The sequence below is a fragment of the Electrophorus electricus genome, chromosome 14, assembly GCF_041902795.1.
Source record: "Electrophorus electricus isolate QZ-2024a chromosome 14, ASM4190279v1, whole genome shotgun sequence".
NCBI lineage: Eukaryota > Metazoa > Chordata > Actinopteri > Gymnotiformes > Gymnotidae > Electrophorus > Electrophorus electricus.
This window is the reverse complement of record NC_137510.1, coordinates 14,208,070-14,232,063: the sequence shown is the minus strand read 5'-3', so window position 1 is coordinate 14,232,063 and position 23,994 is coordinate 14,208,070. Positions and strand designations below refer to the sequence as shown.

General features: G+C 43.1%; 1 protein-coding gene across 7 annotated transcripts in view; it reads right to left on the bottom strand.

Moving 5' to 3' along the window:
• lars2 (leucyl-tRNA synthetase 2, mitochondrial) overlaps positions 1 to 23,994 on the bottom strand; it is a 37,769-nt gene that overhangs the window by 8,244 nt on the left and 5,531 nt on the right. For 2 of the 7 annotated variants that reach the window (XM_027002076.3, XM_081696086.1), the window contains exons 1-13: positions 22,166 to 22,326; positions 20,151 to 20,392; positions 17,593 to 17,724; positions 13,422 to 13,513; positions 12,627 to 12,687; positions 12,141 to 12,230; positions 10,495 to 10,638; positions 6,356 to 6,463; positions 5,566 to 5,725; positions 5,069 to 5,173; positions 4,392 to 4,507; positions 3,628 to 3,911; positions 597 to 695 (exon numbers count right to left, since the gene is read on the bottom strand). In XM_027002076.3, coding sequence (XP_026857877.2) covers positions 597 to 695; positions 3,628 to 3,911; positions 4,392 to 4,507; positions 5,069 to 5,173; positions 5,566 to 5,725; positions 6,356 to 6,463; positions 10,495 to 10,638; positions 12,141 to 12,230; positions 12,627 to 12,687; positions 13,422 to 13,513; positions 17,593 to 17,724; positions 20,151 to 20,378 — 1,619 coding nt within the window. In that variant the 5' untranslated portion in view covers positions 20,379 to 20,392; positions 22,166 to 22,326. Of the gene's footprint in view, positions 1 to 596; positions 696 to 3,627; positions 3,912 to 4,391; positions 4,508 to 5,068; positions 5,174 to 5,565; positions 5,726 to 6,355; positions 6,464 to 10,494; positions 10,639 to 12,140; positions 12,231 to 12,626; positions 12,688 to 13,421; positions 13,514 to 17,592; positions 17,725 to 20,150; positions 20,393 to 22,147; positions 22,327 to 23,994 lie in introns of those variants that run through there. The other 5 variants (XM_027002086.3, XM_027002095.3, XM_027002105.3 and 2 more) reach the window with 5 other exon arrangements.

The window sequence follows — 23,994 nt, the reverse complement described above, 5'->3', positions numbered from 1 at the left end:
CCTTAACGCTGAGCCTCAATGCTGAGCCTCGGGGCCCTGTACCAGCCGCTCACCGCAAACAGCATAATTGCTCTTCCCACTGCAAGATACGCTGCCCATGCTGGGCATAGCAGCATGCTTGTGCCTGTGTTCTCAGGTCACGGCTGGGGGAGAAGCCCTGCTGTTGGCAAATTAATCTCTTTTGTCAAGATCTCTGCTTCACTATGAGGTGCCTGCTGACAGATTATAATCTCCACTGCCAGAACATTGTGTATGTGTGTGCATCATGGGCTGGGGGGTACAGAGAGAGGGAGAAGGAGTGAGATAGAAAGAGCAAATGAGGGGGGGGGGGGGGAGAGAGAGAATGTGGGTGGTAGACTGTATGCCTAGTGAGTGCTTGGATACAGGAAATTACAGGAACAAAACAATAACGATATCAATGATTTTAATATCTGCTCTTTACCCAAACTGCCCTCGACAGATGGACTAGCAGTCTCTCAGGTGTTCTGCTTCTCTCTTATAAACCTCACAAATGCAGATGCATTCCATCTAGGCAGGAGAGGAAGGAAGTGAGGAAAAATGGATTTGATAAAGAACTCACAGACTATCCACATTACCTCAGCTGGTTGTGCGGGTCTGTGTATCTGAAATAGTACCAAGCTGAATCCACAAACGTGTCCATGGTGTCTGTCTCTCTCTGAGCAGGACCTTTGCACCTGACAAGGAAATGGAAAGTGAGAAGGCAGGACTTTAATAGAGACAAACTAGAGAAACAAGACTCTCAACTGAACATGTCCAAAATATCAACCACTAAAAGATCTATCAGCACATCAGGAAGCAACACGATATCTCACAACCGAAGAAAAAGCAAGGAATCTGGGACAAGAGCAGTGTCCCGAGGAGCACTCCCACCCTCCCACTGGTCCGAGAGACATGCAGCTTCCACTGCCGCCTTTCCCAGGGAGGACACTGCATCACCAAAGCGATTCGTGTTAAACCAGCTTCACGGTCTTTTCACTCGGTCCCTCCACCTGATTAAATATATTATTAAATACGCTCTGTCAAAGCAAGTGTCCCTGATGGTTTACACTGCAGTCATATTAAAGACCATGAATAAAAAAAATGCATAATGTGTAATCAGGGAGACCTGTAAGTAGCTGCAACATATGAAATGCCAGCAGCCTGGGTTCCTATAGCAGGTCTCACTGGGCTGGTCCTGCTCTGCCATGCTGGCTGTGTGCGTGGGCTGCTGGGTTGCTGGCCCTGTGCGTGGGTTGGAGATGTTCTGCCGCTAGTAACAGCAGCTCCCTCTGCCTCCACGCTCCCACCGTCCCCTCACACTCCCCCTACTGTGTGTACATGCCTGTGTGTTTAAACTGGAGTGTCACGGTCTGCCTCTTTCACCCAAACCAAACATTGGCACAGCTTGAGATAAAGAGTGCTAAAGAGTCACACACACATGCACTCACACATACAGACAGACCTCATAAGCATCTGTGTCTGCTTCACTTTCTCAGCAACAAGCCTTTTGGAATTTAGACAGCTGATCATCATCGACAGAAGTCCCTCTAGCAATTTAATGACACCTCCCCGCACACACAAAAGTATACGACCAAGGGGTTTTGGCCGTTATTGTCGCATGTGCAGCTTAAAGGGCAGACTCGAGCCCGGAGCCAGACCCCCCCAGGGGGTGGAGAGGCAAGCCCAGTGCCGGCAATCAGCTCGGTGCCCCTTGTGCTCACACAAGCTTCTACCCGCTCCACCACTCACAAGACAAACCTAGCGCCTGTGTTGCCTAGCAACTAGCCTAAGGTGTAGCAGGTTAATTCTTTGAAAGCTAGGTGCCATTTAAGAGGATGAAAATCCCCAATACAAGCCATAATGAAGTGGTTCACTGCAGTGGCTGATGCATCACACAGAGGATGGAGAATCTGTGGGGGGTGTGGGGGGGTCATATTCTTGATGTAACAAGGGTGGATTTTGGCATCTCCAAGCCATTCTTTCTCATTAAGCTCCTCTGAATGTGGAAGTGGTCTCCAATTCATGTCTGAGCTCAGCAGATTCACTGCATACAGATCAGACGTTGAAGTACTCTGTTGGTACCTGGCCATGATTAAGCCTGTTATATGTCCAGCGAGCAGATGAGAGATAACATTACTACTGTAGAGGAGGCTTAAACATTTGTGTGTGTATGTGTAATGTCTGCCCACACTGCTGGCACTCGGAGAGAATGGTACTTCTCTGAAGTGAGCCAGATTTGGCTCCGTCGGGTTTGCTTGAATCATTTTCAAAGTCATTATGGCAATCTGAAGTGATGAGTTGCTCCTAGACTGCTGAGCACATGTACAATGACCTCAACAAGGCTGACTGCTTGCCTGCTTGACTATAAATGCTGATATCTGTAAGTCATGGCTTTAACTCAAAGATTTGATGGTAGTCATTCAGAAACCTGCTCAGTGTCATGGACATGCCACCAATTTCCCAATGGACATGGCAGCACTGGGAATTCTACGAAGAATGGTCTCTAGCTTTCATTTTGTTCTCTGACTGCTAACATTGAGAACAGACAATATCGCTGCTCACGAAATGACTTCCAGCTTTGTTTTAGCCACTTTCAAGGACTTGGCTGATAAGGCCCATCTCTCACTCAATCTTTCATCCAACATCTATTTGCTCCAACGCTCGCCTTATCGTATGTGAGAGGATGAGTTTGAACACCAAAGTGATTTTCCTCAAACTGTCACCATCATACCCTGACCAGATAAGAGACATTCCAGGCTGGTCATCATTACAGGAATCAAGGGACTTCAATAGCAGAAACTTTTTAAAAAGTGTCTTAGTTTAATGACACAGTAGTGTCAAACAAGGACTTGTTTCAAAATGAACAGTTTCTAAAAGACATGCACTGGTTCAATTTAAAGCTGAGTAGCACTTGGGAGGGTGGTGTGGGATGTGTCTAAGATGAGTCAGAAAGCTCTCCTCTCTCTCTCACGCTCTTTTTCTCTCACTCTCTCAGAACAGACAGGACATTTTGCCATGTTCTCTTTTTAATGTTTGGTCAGAAGATGTTGAATGCCATAAAGAGAAAATGGCTAAAAAGAAAAACCGTGAGAGAACATCTTAAGCGTGATTAGTGAATCTTTAGTGCATATTCTGTCTGAAGTAGAGGTAGGCTAAGCCCCCATAGACTGGTTTTCATCTCTTTAGGGTCTCAAACAGTTATTTTAAAAAGCAATTCTAGTATATCCCAGCAAGTTGCAGATCCAACACATATTGCATAAGTATGTTTCGTGGTCTATTAACCCAATCTCCATTCATATCACCACACAGCCTTCTGAACTGTGGCTTAGTGGTGGCTGTGGTTGACCTTGGTCTGAGGCCAAGCACACTAGCAGAAATCTTCATACATGCACATGAAAGAGACTAAAAACAAGAAGGATGTACACGGAGATGTAGAGGGAGAAAAAGTGGCAAGGTTGTGTGGGACACCCCTGTCCTTTCACTTTCTTGGTCCAAGGTGCCAAAAGGCCAGCAGCTGTCCAAAACTCAACTTCAAAAGTCTTAATCAACCACAAAGATGACAGAAAAGAAAAAAAAATGCTAGATGTGAGGGCATGTTTACAGTGAGCCATGGGAGTAGAGCTTTACCTGGGACATGGGCAGTCCTTCCACTCGTGGGCAGCTTGCAGGGGTGATGCCCTCCTTCCACTCAGGGAGGGCACTTTGGGCAGCATGACTGGCAAGTCCTCCACAGGAACCGCCACAGGGCCACACGACTTGCAGTGCACTATGGGAATGGGCGTACCCCAGTACCGTTGTCTCGAGATCAACCAGTCCCTCAGCTTTGAACTGGTGAGGTAACCACCAAGATTCTTTTCTCTGGCTTTTTGAGTAATGGAACTGAAGGCCTCTTCTCGCTTCTGACCTGTGAACTACAGAGCAGACGTACTGTAGATTACTAATGTGTAGAACTGAATTCTTTGGACTGAGCACTGCAAAGCTCTCTGCTGATGGCTGATAGCACCAGACTCCTGTCTATGGCGGATAGGATAGTTTAGGGTACTTAAAGCATTCATAAAGATAATCTCACAACTGTCTCCAGTCAGGAAAGGCCAAATCCTGCCTGTCTGCTCCATATGAAACCTTCTACAAAATCATTCCCAGGCAATAAAAAAAATATGAAACTTTGTGAAGCACCTTTTTGCCAAATACTATGTCCTATAGCATGGGCAACAACTGCACCTGTGACCTTCTTTTGAGTGGGTGTATGAAAGGTTGTGATGGTGTGTGTGACTGTGACTGAGTGCACATGGACCTCAGGACAACAAGGAGGAGTGGCTGTGTTTGTATGTGTCGATATGTGAGTGGGAAGATGCCTCTCTTGGGACATGGTGTATGTGAGCAGTGTGTACTTCAGAAGAGTTGATTAGAGTGTGAGCGCCGTTTTCCTCAGCCTTCAGCACTGGGTTCCAGCTCACACCCAGAGCCTTGGCCACACATGCGTCCTCTTCACTGCTGTCAGGGATGCCTGCATCACACAGACACAAAGACACACACACGCGCACACACATACACACACATGCGGGTGCACACGCATGTGCGTGTGCACACACGCACATACACATGCACATACGCACGCACATACACACACAGCTTTACACAAAAACTACATGATTAAAGTGATTCAGGCACACAGGAGCTGTGCAAACAGTTCTCGAGGGAGACGAGCAAGAGATCCAGTTGAAACAAAGCCGGGCATGCTGGGAAATGGTGTAATGAGAAACCCGTGACATGTTTGCCTCTGTGCTGTGAGAACACAAATACCGATAACAAGGATAACACTCCACACTCACACACATGCAAACACATCCAAACGCACACACACATCCACACACACACATTCAAGTGTTTCTTTTATCTTTTGTTCTACTGTTTATCCTTATTTTGTTGTTTGTTTTTTTACTAATGTTCTTAATTATCATTCTTATTGTGTGTTCTTTTAATGGTTTAGTGCAGCGAGATTGGATAACTTGAAATAAAAGTAATCTCCATCTCTAAAGTGAAGTCTTGGACACACGAAAACACTCACCAATCACACTATCCAGGTGTCCCTGAAACTCTGCCTTAGCAGAAATGACCACTGGAATCTCCTGGCCGGTGAACATGTTGAGGGCTGTGACCTCAGTGAGGGAGTCTGCGGGGTGCAGGTCAGCGAATGAGAACTAAGAGTGGAGTGTTAACTTGTGTCCTCTCCTGATACCTCATTAACTGAAGCCTCTCCACAGAAAAAGGAGTACCGCATGGGACTCCTAATCAGAACATATGCAGGTGTGAACAGACTGAGGCACCTTTCTACAGAGATAGCATTAGAAGGGCTGCATATACCTCACGCACTCACTGTTGAGTGCTACAAAAAAACCCAAAAAAAAACCAACAAAAAAAACCCTTACTTTTTGTATTTGTTCACATTAACATGCAAAAACATTCAATCATTCATATACCTCATTCTTGTATGTGTATGTGTCTGTGTGTGTGTGTGTGTGTGTGTGTGTGTGTGTGTGTGTGCATGCGTGCGCATGCACTCACCTTTCCCAGGTTGAAGGGCTCTGTGCAGGGTAGGTCCCACAGGACTGGAGCCATGGAGAAGGTGATGAGAAGGCAGGATGGAGATGAATGCTGCTCCAAACACCGCTTCAGGAGAAGAGGTGTAGGCAGGCAGTATCTCACCTGTCTCTCTCCCCTCCAACTGAGAGAGAGGGAGGCAGAGAGAGAGAGAGAGAAAAAAGAGAAAAAGTGTGAGTGAGAATTAGAGTGAGTGAGAGAAAAACGTGAGAGAGAGAATGAGAGCAAATAAGAGAGAAAGGAAAAGAGTGTAAGAACAAATGACTGGAAAAAAGAATAAGACATCAGCACTGAAAAAAGATTAGAATCTAGCATGTTTAGCATGTTTCATATAACAGTTTTGCTTGAATTTCAAAGCAAAAACTTTTGAGTACTACAGTTAGTGTATATACATATATATACAAAAAATCTTGAATACAGATGCTATTTGAAAGGGTCTATGACAATCCTGCCCATTTAGTCAAAATGAGCGCTAGCCTTGCTTTCAGCAGTATCGTACTTATCCCTCCTCCGTACTGTCCTCGCCCTCTCTGGAAATGAAATTAAAGATTTAATAAGCAAGGTCACTGCTAAATGAACACATTTCCTCCTGTAACAAGCAGCTGACTGAAGACGGGGCCAGAGCTGAAGTGCAATAAAAGACAAAATGTAATACCGCCAAATACCGCTCTGCTGAAGAAGGGAATTGAAGTGAAAAGAAGCAAAGCAGTGTGTGTTCTTGCAGCAGAGCATGCAGGACGAAGAAGGGGCATACCTTTAGCATATGGTGGAAGTAGCAGCCTGAGCATTCGCCAATCCAGTTGGCCTGCATCCCCTTCACACCATACCACTCCGGGAGATCTGCCAAGGAGTCCAGGAGAGCCTGCGAGACAGGCCACGCTGATACCCATGCAGATAAAACAGTCTAATGGCTACAGAGTGTTCAAAGCAGAACAGATTTCTCCAAGCTCGGTTAACTTGGTTCAAAGGTTCAGGGTGGGGTCCTTTAGCTCTGTGTCATCTTGGATGATGTCTATAAGCTGCAGTTTTATCTCAGAGCTTACTATTGCGCTGACTGTGATCTCATCACCCAGTGGACTATACAAAGTGCACCAAATTTACAGACACAAAAGCAATCCAGTCACTGAAGTCATAGTGAAACTCACGCAAACCACACACACGCAATCTGTTATATTCATGCGCACATGCAACGTGCCTCTGACCCAGGCAAAAGAAAGACAAAACAGAGAAGATGGCCTGTGCAGGAGAAGCGTTTGGCGGGCTGAGTGAATGAGGAAGCTATGCATAGTAATGAGGGCAGGGGCCACCAGACTCAGCTGGGCTCAGGGCCGGAGGAGGAGAGGATCAGAGCCAGGAACACCGCGTGTTTTTCATCTCTCTCTCCTCTCTGTCACTCTGCATCAGTGGTATGGCCCTGGAGGAGCTCCACTCCCTTGGGAAGGCAGACACTGAATAATTGCAAGGCCCCACAGGCCCCTCCGGGCCTTGCCGCACACTCATTACTGGAGACAGAACTGCTTGCCGAGACCAGGTAGGAGACTCAGGTTAAGCGCAGAAAAAGGCTGTGGTTTCGCTTATCAGTTCTGCTGTTTACCCTGGGGATACCACAAGGCAGCCTGCCTCAAAATAGCTCAGAATCAGAACAGACTTCACCAGTGAATATTTCCCACTGTTCACACTCGGCCCTAGCCAGAAGAACTCTAATCACAGCTTAGCGCTAATATTAGCTGTTGATCTGCAACAGGGTTCTCTTAAGGAGAATTGTTACATAACTCTCCTAATAGCACTCCTCCCTCGGCAGGCTGCTCAGAGCCGCACCTGGGTCAAGTCGAGTGCCTAGACACCATGCCACGTTCTGTACAGCGGCACATGCAAAGCAGTTGGCCCTCGACGCTCTCGGGGTCAGGGCACGAAAGCCTACTCACTCTTACTTCCCGCTGAAATAGCTATGCTCTCTCACAGAGAGCAAACCCAGCACCTCTCCCAGTCTGTGTAAAGAGTCTCCATGGCAACACACAAGGCCCATATCTACTGTATATATACACTGAATAGAACTAGAAAAAAAAAAAAAAAAAAAAAATTTATATATATATATATATCTGGATTTGCCAGCTGGGAGAAGGTCTGAATACATAATGCATAAAAAGTGTGTAGTCGTCGTGATTGAGTGTGTGTGTGTGTGTGAGAGAGAGAGAGAGAGGGAGTGAGAGACTATGATTAAATCATTAAAGAAATGATCTATGAGAAGAAGAACACAGCCAGAGCCTGCAGAAGACAACCTCAGGGACAAAGTGGCAGGCACATTCACAGCTCCTGGAGCACAAAACTACCAGCGACGTAGAGAGCAGGAGAGCAAATACAGGTCAGGATGTCCACCTTCTGCCTGGACATACATAGGCCTAGCAGCAGAGCCCAGTACTGCAGCAGGGCCACTGAGCTTTTTTTAAAAAAACACTTCATCATCCGTAGTAAAGACATGCACAGACATTCATACACCCACTGACACACATGCACTTTCCAATTAGAGCGCTTCAATAATGAGTGCTCAGTCTAGCCCATTAGGTGAGTAATGATACTTCCCTACTCTCTCCCTCCTCCTGCACACACACAGACGCACACGCACACACACACACACACACGCACACACACACACGCACGCACGCACACGCACGCACGCACACGCACGCACGCGCACGCACGCACGCACACACACACACACACACACACACACACACACACACACACACACACACACACACACACACACACACACACACACACAGCTCTACATGTGTGAAATTGAGAGGCTCTGTGAAACACATGAACACATTATCATTTCAAACATCTGGAAGCAAGAGAACAGAGAAAACACCCATACACATGCATTCTAGCCATTTTGAGGTATATTTGAATTGCCCTCCCACCCAGTGATCAGGAGTCCTGTGTCAGACTACACACACAGAAACTAATACCACACTGGGCAGACTGGGAATCCCAGCACAACAGTTGAAGAAAAACACCCTCTGATAAATGTCTCCCCGTGAAAAGCCCTGTGAAGTGCTACTCAGAGAACAGGTCTTGGCTGAGTTCTGTGGAATCCAATTTTCAAATGTGTGTGTGATATGCGACTCTAATCAAAGGGGCCATCCTGCCATAGCCCCACCACCTGCAATCAGGAAGCCCCAGGCAAATCAACCAGAGATGGGAGTCATCTCAGCTGGACACGGTGGAGAGGTTGGGGGTTGAGTGGATGAGCCGTCATAAAGCCAGCTGCAGTGCAGTGCCAGAGGGCTGCCCTGAGGGGAGCCACTGCACAGCCTGTGATTACGGGAACAAGTGTAGCCTACTGGTGCCTACACTTGATTGGTATTTTAAAAGTCGCACTGGTGTTCACCAATCAGCCTGAGCAGGACCTGTTCTGTTCTCTTCTGAGACAACTAACGAACACAAGAGTTAAAGACACACCAATCGCAGCTCTTCTGTCTGTAGTAATGAGCACAGTATTTAGTGACTGAAGTAATATAGAGTGGGACAGAGTGCTGCTTTTCCAAAACAGTAGGATTTATGTCCACCCTAGGAAAGTGTGAAAGAAAGAATTTAGAATTTGAATTAGTACTTCAAATAGTATTTGAATATTAATGTTTGTTAATAATATACTAATTGATAATATTGTTTAACAGTATGAAAGTAAATAGTGTGATTTTAATGAAGTGTGAATTACACATTTCTAAATATTGAAGAATGAATTTTGTTCACAATTGACAGTTTCTTAAAGTCCACATGTTCTCATGCTCATGTCACCGCACAAGTTATGCTCTCCACCTCAGTGAAGGCTCTCAGAAAGAATTACATGGAGCTGTGATGGACCTGCTACTCACTTCTTAAAAATCTCAACTTGTATGTCACCATAGTGCATATCACCAGCCACAGTGCATATCACCAAACAAGACTAGTCAGCTGGGCTGACAGCCACACCATTCACCATTGGTACAAAAAGACCACTTTGGCCATCAGTCTCAGGCCTCATGAAGGTAAACACCATCCAGTTGCTCTTGGAGTCTCTCATAACTAAACGCGAAAAGGCCATAAAGTACCAGTCCCAGGAAAAGGGGCAGAGTATGACTTTCAGAATTCATAGGATCTTGAAAGACCTACTGAAAGGCAGGCAAAGTTGTTTGACCGAGCTCAAGCTCATACTTCAGTCCTGAAAGTCATACCTTGGTTCTGACACACATCAGAGATAAAATTAGATGACACGAGTGTACTTTTTAAGAAAAGGAAATAACTGCATTTAAAACTGTAGCTATAATGATCCCCAGGGGATCCACTTCATTTAGTGTCATAGTGTCATTTATAATATTAAATAGAAATCCATTTCCTTACTTAAACTTCGGCACAGGACCAGCACAGTGAATTAAGCCATATGATCCTGATTCCTTGGATATTGAGGGACATCACACAAGGTTCCAATTTGGGGCTCCAGCTCCAGGCTTAACATAATGAAGAGCTACAACTTCCTAATTCAACTTCAGCAAATAAAGATACCTTAGTCTTTACAGCTTTATGTGCTTTTTGAATACCCAAGGTGTCCTGTCACTTGGGCTGTATGTGCCAAATGTAGAAACTCTGCAACAGCTTTATTAATTCTACCTCAGCTTAGTAGCGGAGCAGTAAAATGACAAAATTCTAGACAAGAAAAAATAAAGGGGGGGCCCTTCAAATAATTTGAAGGGCTTCACAATTTGACATACATTTCGGAACCTGGTTAGACTGGAAGTTGGTAAAATGCAGGGTCCCTGGAAACACTACAGTGTAGTAGCAAAGTGTTTATGGTCCCAGCCAATCACAGGAAGCCATATGTTCAGGTGGTGGCAGCAGCATGCAGGGACTCACCTTAGCATAGTTGGTGGTCTTGATGAACCACTGCCTGAGGAGCTTCTGCTCCACATGAGCTCCAGACCTCCACGAGCAACCATTCTCATCCACCTGCTCATCTGCCAGGACTGTCTGGTCTACCGGGTCCCAGTTCACCAGTGCCTAAAGAGCGCACACACGTGCCAAAACATACACACACAAACAAACCCACAAACAAGGTGATGTGTGGATATAAGCAGGCATGAAGGGAAGGTCTTCCCAAAGAAGGTTGCAAGAGATTCCTAAAGAAGGTCCAGTGAGTTTATTTATAATTAGTAAAAAGGTGAAAGGGCACACATCAAATCACAAGTGAGTTTTAAAAGAATGATAGGTAGTCTATTAATCTATTACTTCCACTGACATCCTTCACCAATCTCAAGTAGTCATAAAAATACAAGTAAGGCTAACAGAAACCTTGGTCTAGAGCCTGCAAAGCTGCAAAGACCTTCCACCGTACAGCTCCTGCTAAGCTGAAGAACTCTCTCTCCCCCTGCCTAATGTCTCCTAGAACACCCCCCCCCCCCACCCACCCACCTAATGTGTACAGAGCATACTATTCTTAGGTGCAAGTACCAACAGTGGTAATACAATTGTCACAATAAAGAATATTCAAAACAGCACAGTTATGTACATAACATTTTGTTCTTGCTACCATGGCCACAGATCATTATTATATGTGTATGCATTTATCAGCTAGCCTTTAATTAACTCAGTTCTCTCCTTAGGTTTTGATCATGCTATAATACACTCTCCAGGTTTGCTGTGGATCCTGCCAGCTCCTAGAAGAGGATCCCCTCAGCAGTGTGACTTTTCTTTTAGGTCTCTCTCAGGTAACTATCAGTTTTGATTGTGTGTGTTCAATGGGAGGCCTGGTGGCAGGTCAGCTCTGTGACCTCAACACACAAAGCCTTTAGACTTTGGAACCATATGTGATCAGAGTCCACCTAAGATGGGCTACAGTATGTGGACTTGGTGTTCAGAGAGAGGTTGCTGGGAACACAGCCTATCAAGGGAATGCTGTCAAGCAGCCAAAAAATGCTTCTTACTGCTTCTTTTAGGTGGAAGGAACCAGAAGAGAGCACATTTTCTGACTCAGATTCAAGGTGTGAATCACATTTCACAGTGCATACACAGAGCGAGCTGCACACATAGCCTATACAAGCACGCCAACCACCCAGCCACATGCACATGTGCACACACCCCTCAGCTTCTACTATCGGCAGGAAGGATAGCAGAAGAATAACTTGCTGGATAGTCCCTTATGTTCTGCTATGTAGGCTGTGTCAAACACTTCATCCATGGTGTAAGTGTTGGTAAATAACACGGTATGTCTCCGAGGACAGAGATTCGCACTAACAACCTCACTTTCGCTGTCTGCCTCTCGCTCCCTGCAAGGTACACAACAGCTCTGCCCCTCTAGACAGCATCCTCTCTACTAAAACTCTCACTATTGAGTATGGTTTGTTTTTAAAAGCCACGATTTAAATAGTAAAATATGCAAAACAGTCAAAACATCTATGTAGATGAGAATATCCTTAGCACACCAAGTCTAATTTTTAAAACAACAAAGAAAAGCAGACAGACTGACCATTGAGTACAGTCATCACAAGAAGGACCTCCCTTACCTCTTTCTGATAGGCCAGTCCAGCCTCATAAAGCTTGACAAATAAGTACTGGGTCCATTTGTAATAGTCAGGCAGACAAGTAGTGACTTCCTGTCAACAGATGTGAAATCATGATTACTAAATAAAAAATATACTTTTTTAAATTAAAACACTGGCTGTCCATAATTGATAACATGGAAATCAGGGCAATCAGTTCACAATGCAAGCATGAGAATATATGAGCTGGACAGGAGCGTGTCAGAGACGTGTCAGCTCTGGAAGAAAGGGACTTCTGTTATTACCGGGAATACCAGCTGGCTGTTGACATGGCAACCAGCCACTTTCACAAAAGAATGCCTGCAACATTAACTCAGAGCTTAGAAGTCAATATTTGGAGTGATAAAATGAGGCGAGGCTGCCGGCTTCACTCAGACAGGATGCGGCGTTCCACAGGTGGGCAGTATGGCACGGCGGCAAGGCTCACCGCGCCCGTTTCTCCATACTCACCCTGTCCCAATTAAAGCACAGCCCCAGGCTGCCAAGCTGCTCCCGCATGGCCTGGATATTACTGGAGAGAGAGGGGAGGGGGGAGGGGCAGAGATGGAGAGGGTGAGGGAGAGAGAGATATTGCGAGAGACTGAGTGGGATGGCAACGTAAAGTTCGGGGCTGGCGATGTGCTGATGGATTGATGTGTTTGTGTGGGTGGGTCCTGACGGTCGGTGATTTTGTGTGTGTGTGTGTGTGTGTGTGTCTGTGTGTGTGTGCACGTGCGCATGTTCGTGTGTGTCTGCCTATGCCATTATCAGTGTTTGCCCGTGTACACAGAGCACTCACACCCTGGCACTCACAATGCGTGCATAAATCTCGCCTGTGAGCACAGCACACGCACATGTGGGAGCATGTGGGAGACAGAGGGGAGAAAGAGCATACGAGTGTGAGAGGGGAGTGACTGAGACAAAATCTGTGAGAGAAAGCCCAAGAGTGTGTGAGTGTGTGTGTGTTTAAAAGACTGTGCCAAAAAGAGATTAGGGGGACAGAGAAGGTCAGTGGATAGGGAAGCCTTTTATTATTATAGATTAGCAATCAGGAGTAAGACTGGGAGCCATCTTATCTTTGACCTCTCAGTGCATATATGGGTATAATATACTATTAAGCACACACACATTCACACTGAAAAAAAATATTGATGATGCAAAGTCATAGCATCACAGAAGTTTTTTAAAAATGAGAGGAACAACCAAGGTGAGAGTAGCAGCAGGGCCTGAGACTAGAGAGAGCACAGAGCAAGCGCACTCATCCACCTCCTTGTCCAGTCCTCTGGGTCCAGGCCCCGCTCGATGGCAGCGTTCTCAGCCGGAAGGCCGAAAGCGTCCCAGCCAATCGGGTTCAGCACCTGCAGGCAGAACACATGCACACACAGCCAAGCTCAGTCTTCCCTGAACTTCACACCCCAAACCCCCAGAGGCCCATTCTGACCCAAAAGCAGTCTTACCATACCTTGAGTGGTACTACAGGTCAGAATTTAGGTGAAAGAACCAGATTTTAGATGGCTGTGATATATCTGCGACATGTAAACCTTTATACCTTGCTGTGGGCTATCAGAGAAGCAACTCTCTGTGCAAAGAAATGAAGACCTTAGAAAAATTTGGCGGTCAAGAATCAGAATGTGTGCAGGGTAGGGAAGTTTGACAGGCTGTGTTTAATGGACACTGATAATGCAGAACAGACCTTCTAGAAGAAATTAAGTTTTACACTCGTCACATTATTAGGCCCCGATCACTGCCGCAATCAGAGAGGTTAGAGAACATGTCCTTGGTATCCACACCACATTTATTTATCCCTCCTGCTTTATCTCCTCTCTCCCTCTCGTCTTTCTCACTCTGTCCATTAGATAAAATTAGCCCATCTTTCCCTGTTCTAGCTACAATAAAACATGGACAATGTGAGTGAAGAGTTCTATTTTTATTGTTATTAGTCCATGAGACGGGGGGGGGCAGGAGAAAAGGGAAGGGCAAGAGAGAGGAGGAGGAGAAAACTGAGGACGGAAAAGCAGAACGCTTGAGAAAGGTGAGAAGACGGAGAAGCAGTGAGCCAGAGAGAAAAGGCGACGTGGTGAGAGGAAAGAAGGAGAGGGCGAGAGAGAAGTGGAGACAGTGACTCTGAAAGGTTTAAGCACTCATGCTGTAGCAGAAGAGAATCGGTATCCTTGGTAACTGGCGGCACCTCATTTGTTAAGCAAAGTACTGAATGCTATTAAGCCAAGAGGGTGCTAAAACTATACAGCGCAGGAAATATGAACTATGGGCAAACAAGTAAAAATGTAAAAAAAAAAAACCCCAGAACCCTGATGTGGGATTATTCCGTGGACTAGAGGGGAGATCACCGCGCTCTCCTATGTTGCTGATGGCACCTGTTAGTATAATCAAATGAATGACACAGGACAAACATGCAGTCACGCAACAGCCAGCGCAGCGTCAGACACACTGTGTTCACAAGCTCCTCCGCACCAAAAAGAGGCACAAAAGAGATGAGCAATAAAAATATGAGGGGGGGGGGGGGGGTTTGAATTGTTCGTTGTTGCTTTTGCAGTATGATCCAGGAGTCTGGATTAAAAAGCAGAATGCCATCATTATTTCTACTTATTTTGGACCATGTTTTAAGATTATAAAAAATCAGCACTACTTGCAATCATCCATTTTAGCTGAGCATAAGTGGAATAGGGAAAAAGTCCCCAAAGGAACTTGCATGCCAAACATCAAGGATGTAATGGACTGATGTTAGCAGATGATCTGTGATACCCCCAGTTCCAGGCCTTGACAGTCTCGTTTCTTGCAAGCCAAATGCTTGCTTGATCAGATGTAACGTGGAACCAGATTCACCTGTCTCAGTGTTCACTCCTCGGTGCTGTTGAACTGACACTGGGTGCGTCGGGGATATGGTGGGTTGTCGCTGCATTGCAGCTGCAAGGCATGGCAATAAGACTCATTCTGGTGGCACTTTCCCATAGGTTCAGTACACTTCTGCAGTCACTCTGTTACTTAGTTACTTATATCATCATTAAGATGAGATGCGGCCACACATCCCAAGTCTCGCCAATAGCACATGTGGTAGTGTGCGTTGGATCATGTGCAGTCTTTCCCTTCTCTGTCAGCTTTGTTGGGTACTTACAGAGAAAAGGCTAGTGATTCAGAGAAAGACTGAGTACTACATCAGGAGGTGGGAGCCAGCTGTTGTCACAGGTATAACAGTGTATCGACTCTGTGTATTTTTTGTCAGGTTTCACTCCCACTCCAACAAAACACACCACCATCTAAAAGGAAAGGAAAGAAAACAGAAGTACAAGTCCTTTGGAGGCAGAACTGGAATGAGTAAGGTAGCCAGGTAGCCTCCCAGTGGAAATCTTTACCACTCACTTCTAGATCACTCTTTAGCACAAGCTTTAAGGACTCCTGTCTTTTACACCTGGGGACCATGCGTGCCTTGTGTTAGAATAGAGTGTCTACAGATTGTCAATAGCATCAAGTTCAAGACAGAATACATTTAATGAAAACTGGTGGTTGACTACCGTAGGAACTAATTTTTATTGTATGTATGTTAATATTATAATAAAGCCAGTTAGTGATATAGATATGACCATAATTAAAATGGTCACACAGACATGTAAAAATATCCAAATGCACATTTAGCAATGTTTTAGCCTAAAAACCCAGAAAATCTACTTCTAAAGATATTGCAGCACAAAAGCAAGGCAACTGAGGGGGATGATAAGTCTGTGGTTGAGGAGTCTTGATATAAATTTGGATTAAAATGAAAAAAGTGTCTCAGCTAAAGCCTTGCATGTACTGCTGGAACAATGTGAGTGTGTGTGATGGAGTGAAGGTGTGACAGCTACAAATCTCTTCTTTGCTATTGTAAACATCCTACAATGGATAATTTACATTTATACTTTTTGGATTTAACAGATGCTCTGATCCAGAGTGACTTACAAAAGTGCTTTAGTTGTCTACTCAAAGTATGCTTAGCTACCACAAATAGGTTAAGAGTTGAAAAATGCCCTTGAGTGAGACAGAAAGAACATGTAAGTGTAAGTGCTGACACCTAGAATAAGAGCTACAATGCATTTTTGTAAATACAACACAATTCAAGAGCAATTACTAAATGAGTAAATGTAACAGGGCAAACAAAAAATTCTTTACAAGTGCCTAATTATGTTTAACTAAACTTTTTTTTGAAGAACACTTATGCTGCAACATTCTGAATCAGGCGCAAGGGCCTGATGGCATGTATAAGAAACCCACCAGTAGTGTTTTACAGTAGTCAAGCCCAGAGATGATAAGAGACTGAACAAGCACAAGGGTGGGTTCCCTGAAGAGAAATGGCCAAATTCTCCAAATGTTAAAGAAAACAAACCTGCATGACCGAGTCTGTGACATGATTTGGGAATGACAGCTAGTCATCTACAGTTATACCAAGGTTTCTTGCATTCTTGACTGGAGTGATCAATGAGTTCTCAAGAGAGGTCGCAAGATCTCTGTGAGGACCAGATGCTCCAGGGATGTGTAGTAGTCACAATCTTTACTGTCAGTGGGGCTCAGTTTGGGGAGGATACCATGTACTGGTAAACAATGCTGCCCGTAAGCTTTAGTTCAGAAGCTTGTGATCACATCACACTTGTTCACACATGGGAACAGCGATATGAGATCTTGTGACCTGACAGACATGGACACCACCACCTGCTTGCCAATATAGCAACATGTCCTGGATGTATTTCCATTTATCTGCCAGAGTCACGAACCATTGGCAGAAAGCGGGACACGGATTTGAGACAAAAATCACTCGTGCTTCTGCTTTAACGATTGTATTTTGGCATAGCCCTTCTGTTTTCTCCCTCGCTCCAGCCTCCTGCAATGAAGAAACCTGATTGAATGATGAATAAACCTGACTGAATGCTGACAGTTGCAATTCAGTCCCAGGCACGGTGTCACAGTCACCACTCTTAGTGAGCCCGGACCTCCAGTAAGCACTGTGTTTGTGCCACCCAGAAGCTGCTGTCTGTCCCTGGAGTCGTCATGGACAGGATGGTGTCGGATGATGGGATAATTCAAAGGGCACCCAGAGGGAGTGAGAAAAAAAGCACTATTAGCAAGGGAGGAAAAGAACAAAAGAATTGGAAGGAAGTAGAAAGTTTGAGGAAATTAAAGATGGTGATGGAGAGAAATAGAGAGAGAAAAGGGGGACCTTGCAGGGATACGTAAATATAATTTTAAAAGGCTATGGACCTTCATGGACATCCTCCCAACAGGACTTCCCACCAAAAGGAGTAATTAGAAATGTGCCCTCACAATTTTTCTCTCAGTTTAGTTGCCTCTGACTTGCGGAGACCTTGACCAAGCCTGCCAAGTAGGAGGAAAAAAGAGGCTGTACATGTACGTGTGTGAGAATGAGAGTACGAGAAATCCCCAACATAGCTACCTTACGACCTCTCATGCGCTGAAAGTGGGCGATAGTGTCACTGATGGTGTAGACTCTCACATGGCCCATATGCAGATGACCAGATGGGTATGGAAACATAGAGAGGACATAAAACTTCTCCATCTGGGAGTTCTAAAGATCAAGAGAAAAAGATGGGGGGAAAAAAATTAAAAACTTTGCCATATTGACTTTTATATTCCTATTAATTATACATTCAGGTATCATCCCACTTAGGTAAGCTATTTCAAACTTAGTTCTCAAACATGTGAAGCTGCTGGAAACTTTTTTACATTGTTACCAGACTACACTGCCTGAAAAGAAAATCGACCTAGATCTTACTTTCTAAAAGGTAAATAAAAAACTGTGAGCACTGGCTGCATATTAGAAATGGTGAAACAGAATCACATAGCTAAGCTAAGAGAGTTTTCAAATGAAGACAGACAAGAGCAGAGAGACTTTCCACCAATGAATGCCAAACCTCTCACAAACGTCCCTTCGGTTTCACTGTTTTTGTCTTGCTCTTCCTCATAAAATTAATGTTTTAAGCAACATGTCCCCCTACCATGATAAAATGTTCAGTTTGTGTTCTGTACTGGAAGCAGTTCACTCGGTTTGGTTTAAGGTCAATAAATCCCGTAAATGACATCGTCAAAATTATTTATTTCTAGAGGAAAACAGAAAACCTCAGCACAGTGTCTTCAGGATGTTTAGAGAGCATTGCTGTTTCAAGTCTAATAAAATAATCTATGCCCTTATTGTGAAAAGTAATATTTTAAATATGGTATCATAACACCAGTGTTACTTCACATGGTGGTGATAAAATTATAATTTAATGCATAAGACCTTTAATGGAGGCCACTTCCCACCACAAAGACTTCTGCAGTCAGGACAGCTTGCTCTTCAGTGAAGTCACACAGTCAAGAGCGTATTTCTGGCTCTGTAAAGCTTACCGCTGAGATGGCAATCGGTAAAGCCGTCACCAATGGTAAATCGGTAAATCGTAATCGGTAAAGCCTCAGTCACACTCCTACATACACACTCACCCACACCCACTCACACACACACACACACACCCACATGTGCGGGCGCATCCAGTTCTGACTTTTAATGTTTGATAAGGGCCGGACGCAGGGCGCCTGTGTGGCGAGCATTAATCTGCTGGAGTCATGAGAGGGCTGAATTATTCACACGCTGCCGAAGTGGCTGCAGCCTGGCTGGAAGGCAGCCCAAACTTCCACCAAATATGCTTTATGTGGTGGGAAAGACTGAATGAAGAACTTAACCCATCAAGAATGTTCACGGAGAATGTAAGGGATAAGGACTGCATTCCTGGGTATTAATATTGCATGCAGTAAATAGGAAATACTGAATTCCCCTTTCCTAGTTCACCCCAGCAAGACAGACACAACCCACTACCTGACCCAAATTGGGGGGGGGGGGGATGGGGGGGCATGTGAAGACTCTGGCAGATCAGATACTCATCCATGCATGTCAGAGCAGAAACAATGATCTCAGCATGGTTTAAAGGGTCAGATTATTTTTAGAAACAAGGGGAGCAGCCCTAAGCGTTAATTACAGTCTGACACCACAGAAAATCGATTTGCTTCACAGTCAGTGGCTGAAGATGAGACTCCTCTTTAAAAGAAGACAGAAGTAATAAAAATGTTATTGGTGTATAATAAACAGTCTGTTTAATGAGGAAAAACAAAAACAATAAAGACTTCATATTTGTGGAAAACATTAAATAACACATTCTAAGTGTGAAATGACTGGCAAATTGTTAAATACACTGATATTAAATGACTCCAAGCAAAGGCACATGATTAGAACATAGGCTATTCTTAAGCTATTCACTGCATGTCTCTAAGGTGCTTTGACAGTGTGCTACTTTTGGTTTCTGTGGACAGATCTGTTTATTATATATTCTACATACACATTCAGCAGCCCTCAGATCTCTTATATGCATATATGCGTCTGACACCTAAAAGACTAACAGCAAAAGGCTACCAGTACAGTGTTTTCACAACAATAAGAAAAATCTCTGTGAGATCAGATTACATAGTGCCAAGCACTAAATAAAGCATGAAATCACCGCATGAGGAAAAAAAAAGTAATTCTAAGTAATTCTAAGCATCAGTGAGACCCTCTCATAGGGCTTTTTACTTGGTTATAATAGGTTTCCATAGTATCAAACACATCTTCATACAGTGGCAATAATTTAGCACTGATGTTACACAATACTCCTGGGAATCTCTGTTCCTTCAGCCTGTGTAATTGTGCAAACACAGGGACAATGTGCTTGTGTAGGCAAACATTATGCAGCGTTATTATTCACTAATTTGTGTCAGAGCCCAAACAACAATGGGATTTTTGTCACCGGAATTTGCAACTACTAATACACTCATTACTACTTTGATTCCATCTGTCTGAAAGAAAAATAAATTATTTATTATCTGTGAATTCATACAGATCATTGATTCTGTCTGATTTAATTCTGAATCAGTTCTTCTAAAAACAAGATAATCACACACATGCACAGAAACAATGAGCTGACTCACCTGATCTTCCAGTCCCTTGTGCCAATATTGCTGGATGCGCGAATGCCACCACTGTTCCACCCTGCGCCTGGTCTCCGCCCGGTAATCTCGTTCCCATGTCCCAGTCTCGTTGAACACACTCCGAACAGCAGGCCTCAGAGGCAGGGTGGCGGGAGTGAGCAGAGCACCAAGGCACTCCCCCTGCCTCACCAGGCTCAGAGAGCCCACAACCAGCCTGCATATAGCCATCTGTATCAGTCACCCTGGAGACAAGCAAACCAAAATCAATTATGACAAACAGGGGAGAAAAGCTTACTAGCTATACAGCAGGTAGTTGTTGAAGATACTCCTGTAAAGAGTTCCATCCCGGTGAATGAGCATACAAGGTCAGACTTTCTATTAAAGATGACAATGAACGTATATCATATATCTTACGGCACACACAAAATCCAATTATTTATTTACACTATTATTAGATTTGTAGTGATTCATATGTTGCCTGGATTTTATTTTCTGTCAGTCTACATTTGTAGTAACAGCACCATAATATAAATAAGTCTTGGTAATTATTGTTGCTTAATTAAGTGTTAAAGGATATAAAAGGCACTACATAAAACACTCACAGGCCTCCTCGACCAACATATCAGTGCATGTGTTGTTGGCATAAGCAATTATTTTGATCCATCCCTTGCAGTTGATTCATTTTAATAGTCAAAGCATTAGCAGATAACATCAAAAGCTTGCAACATCACCCTGATATCAATACTGTTCCAAAACCATCATTTTAGTCATCAAAAACACATGAAGACTTGGCTCATATACTGTAATTAATCTAGATTTACAAAAAATGTCAAATGATTAAACCAACAACCACCAAACCCAGGCCCATCAGTGTGTCCCTATGGCAACATGAGATGCTGTATGGTGATTATTCAGCAATCACCTTGGAAACTAGATACAGAAAAAAACAAAAACAATTAAAATAGTTTTTCATATATAACAATTAAAAGGGAAAGGGAACTTAATTTCAGTGATGAATAACGATGAACTGTACCCATGTGCATAGTAGTAATACTTAGTCCCAAATGGCATTCATATGAATGCACTTTCCTACAGTGCAGTTCTGGAGCCAGGGTTACATGTTTAGGCCAAAAAATACATAGACAACTGGTCAAATAAGGCATTTTAACAGCATTAAATACTAGAGATAATAAATTCGCAATTGTCCAAAGGACGCCTACGTGCTTTATGAGTCCCTGCTGTCTATCTTAGCTCAGTACATTCAAGGTCGCTGGTTTGTGCAGCATTGGAAAAGGATGGGAGACAGACAAGGGAGAAAAGGGTGTGTGAGTGTGTGAAAGAGAACAAGGAAGAGAGAGAGAGACAGAGAGAGTTGCTATGGTTACAGGTCTTTAAAATGGTTATAAAGTGTATGAGGATTTTTCTAAACCGATTAGTGCCAATGAGAACATGGCAGTGTTCTACCACGACACACAAAATCAGCGACATTAACAGTAACTTCATTTGAATGCGCTATCTAGCTCGCATACTTCTAAGATATTACACAACATGACTTGGTATGTGATAGTTTACGTTTATATATATATATATATATATATATATATATATATATATATATATATATATATATATATATATAAATTATTTTTCATATTTCACTACAAGACGGTGTGACAGTTTACGTTAGCTGTTAACTATCCTAGGTTAGCCATTTTCGAGGGCACGTCAAGGATTGCTAGACTACAACTTAAGCGACCATAACACCGTCAGTATACAGCCGAGATAGCTAGCCAAGTAGCTGTGCAGTGATTCGTGTCTCATACATACATACGGAATTCTACAGTCTCTTTACTAGTTTTTTTTTACTTGCATCAAACCTCAACTATGTCCCACCATAAAACAGCCTCTTAATATGAAATAAGGTAGATAGCTGGCTGTTTAGCTAAGTATCTTATACACCTCTCACTTTAGCTAGCTAACAAAGCCATCTTACTCACAATAACTGCAGAACGAACCTGTTCGCCTGTGCTGGAAATATCTTATATCACGTAATTAACGTTAAAGCAGTCGTATATCATACTTCTATCTTTCTCGGTGGTTTTGGAGATGTACATCATTCGCATAACGTTATTTGTCAGAACTCACACCGCTAACAGGACGTCGCCATATTGTTCAAATAAAACTTTATTAGTCCTGTTATGAGACAAATTCACATGTCCATCAGAGTAGGACGTTTTCTCTGTTCTCGTAGCCGGGTGATTTCTTTTTTGAAATACCAATTTTGGAGGGACTATAATTTATATTACCATTTTTAGTAAAAAAAAAAAACAGGTTTTCACAGAAAGTTAAATACGTATATTAGATCATCACAATTAGTAAAAGTAGCATATATTTACTTTGCAGTTCAGTTATTTGTGGTTGTGCAGTCATACCTTTAGATTAATTTCATGAATTCTGGAATTGTTCCCCAAGCAAATATTTATTTGCGTGCTGTGAAGTGCTTGGTTATATGTTACGGTTACGGATTATGTGTATGATAATGTTTGTAACTATGAACACGGATAACTTGGATTTCTCACTACACTGGCACTTATCTTTATTGTTTATTGTAGAGAAGCATGCATGATTAAGCACTCAGAAAGTTATTCAGCATAAACTTCGCTTCAGTTTTATTTCTGTTTATTGCACTAGACTATCTGCCAAGCATAAAAATCCAGTGCTGGACATTTCTGCCTGTTACCTTAGCAACCCTTTTATCTCTCCAACACCAGATTGTTTTCGGTGAAGGATTTAGATTCGTGGGGACAAGCAAACACATAACAAAATCCAAGGGACATTTTGCATCCTCAAACACATGGCATTATAATACATGCTTTAGAAGTAAAACTCTTATTAGGCTATTTTTAAACTGTATTTCAACTAAGTATTCTGAAAACACCAAAGCAGTTTTTTAGGCTATGGTCAAGAAAACTTTTCAGTTTTGGCATATGATGATCCTTGCAGTCATGATGCATAGATTATGGAGGTGCAACCCTGTGGTAAGATCAGAGATACTTTACTGTTTTAGTGTGAATCAAAAGATAGCATCATTTAATTGTAACCATTTCCCAATAGATAATGTAATTAAATAAGAAAAAAAAAAATAGTTTAGCTTGCTGAACTGGAGGTACAGCTCACAGATCATACATCAGGGCTCAAGATAAACGCTCTAAGGGGAAATAGAAGAAGCAATTAGGTCTCTGACATAATTATAGCTATGACACCCCCCCCCCCCCCCCAATTATTACAGAATTTCAAGAAGTAGCAGACACTAGCATTATTAGAGTCTGTATGTATTTACAATGATAGTGATTGTGAATTACATGAAATGTGCATTTTTGTTCATTTGTTGGCTTTGTTAAAAAGCACAGTTAGCACAGTTATTATTTTGCTGAAAATATTTTATGGTTGAAACATCATACACATAACTCAGAAATCTGTCTAGGTGTTATATTCCTAAAACAACCATGCTGAAATCCTTCCATCAACTAGTGAAACTAGTTATCCAGGTAGATAAGAGAAGATCACACTTAACTGGTTGCAATGGAAATTGTAGAGAGCTATATTGACTCATGTATAATCAGAAAATTGTAATAAAAATGCCCTTGATACAATTTTACATTTTTTAAAGTTATTTTTTTACTTCATTATTGGAAAATGTGGTTTTTAAAATTACTCTGGAACATGATTTGATGATCATAGATTACTCTAAGTGCATTCAAAAAATAGTAACTCATTTTGGTCTCTGTCTTCCCTGGTGTAGTTTTACCATTTTTGGTATAAATAGAAAAATTTGCATAGTGCA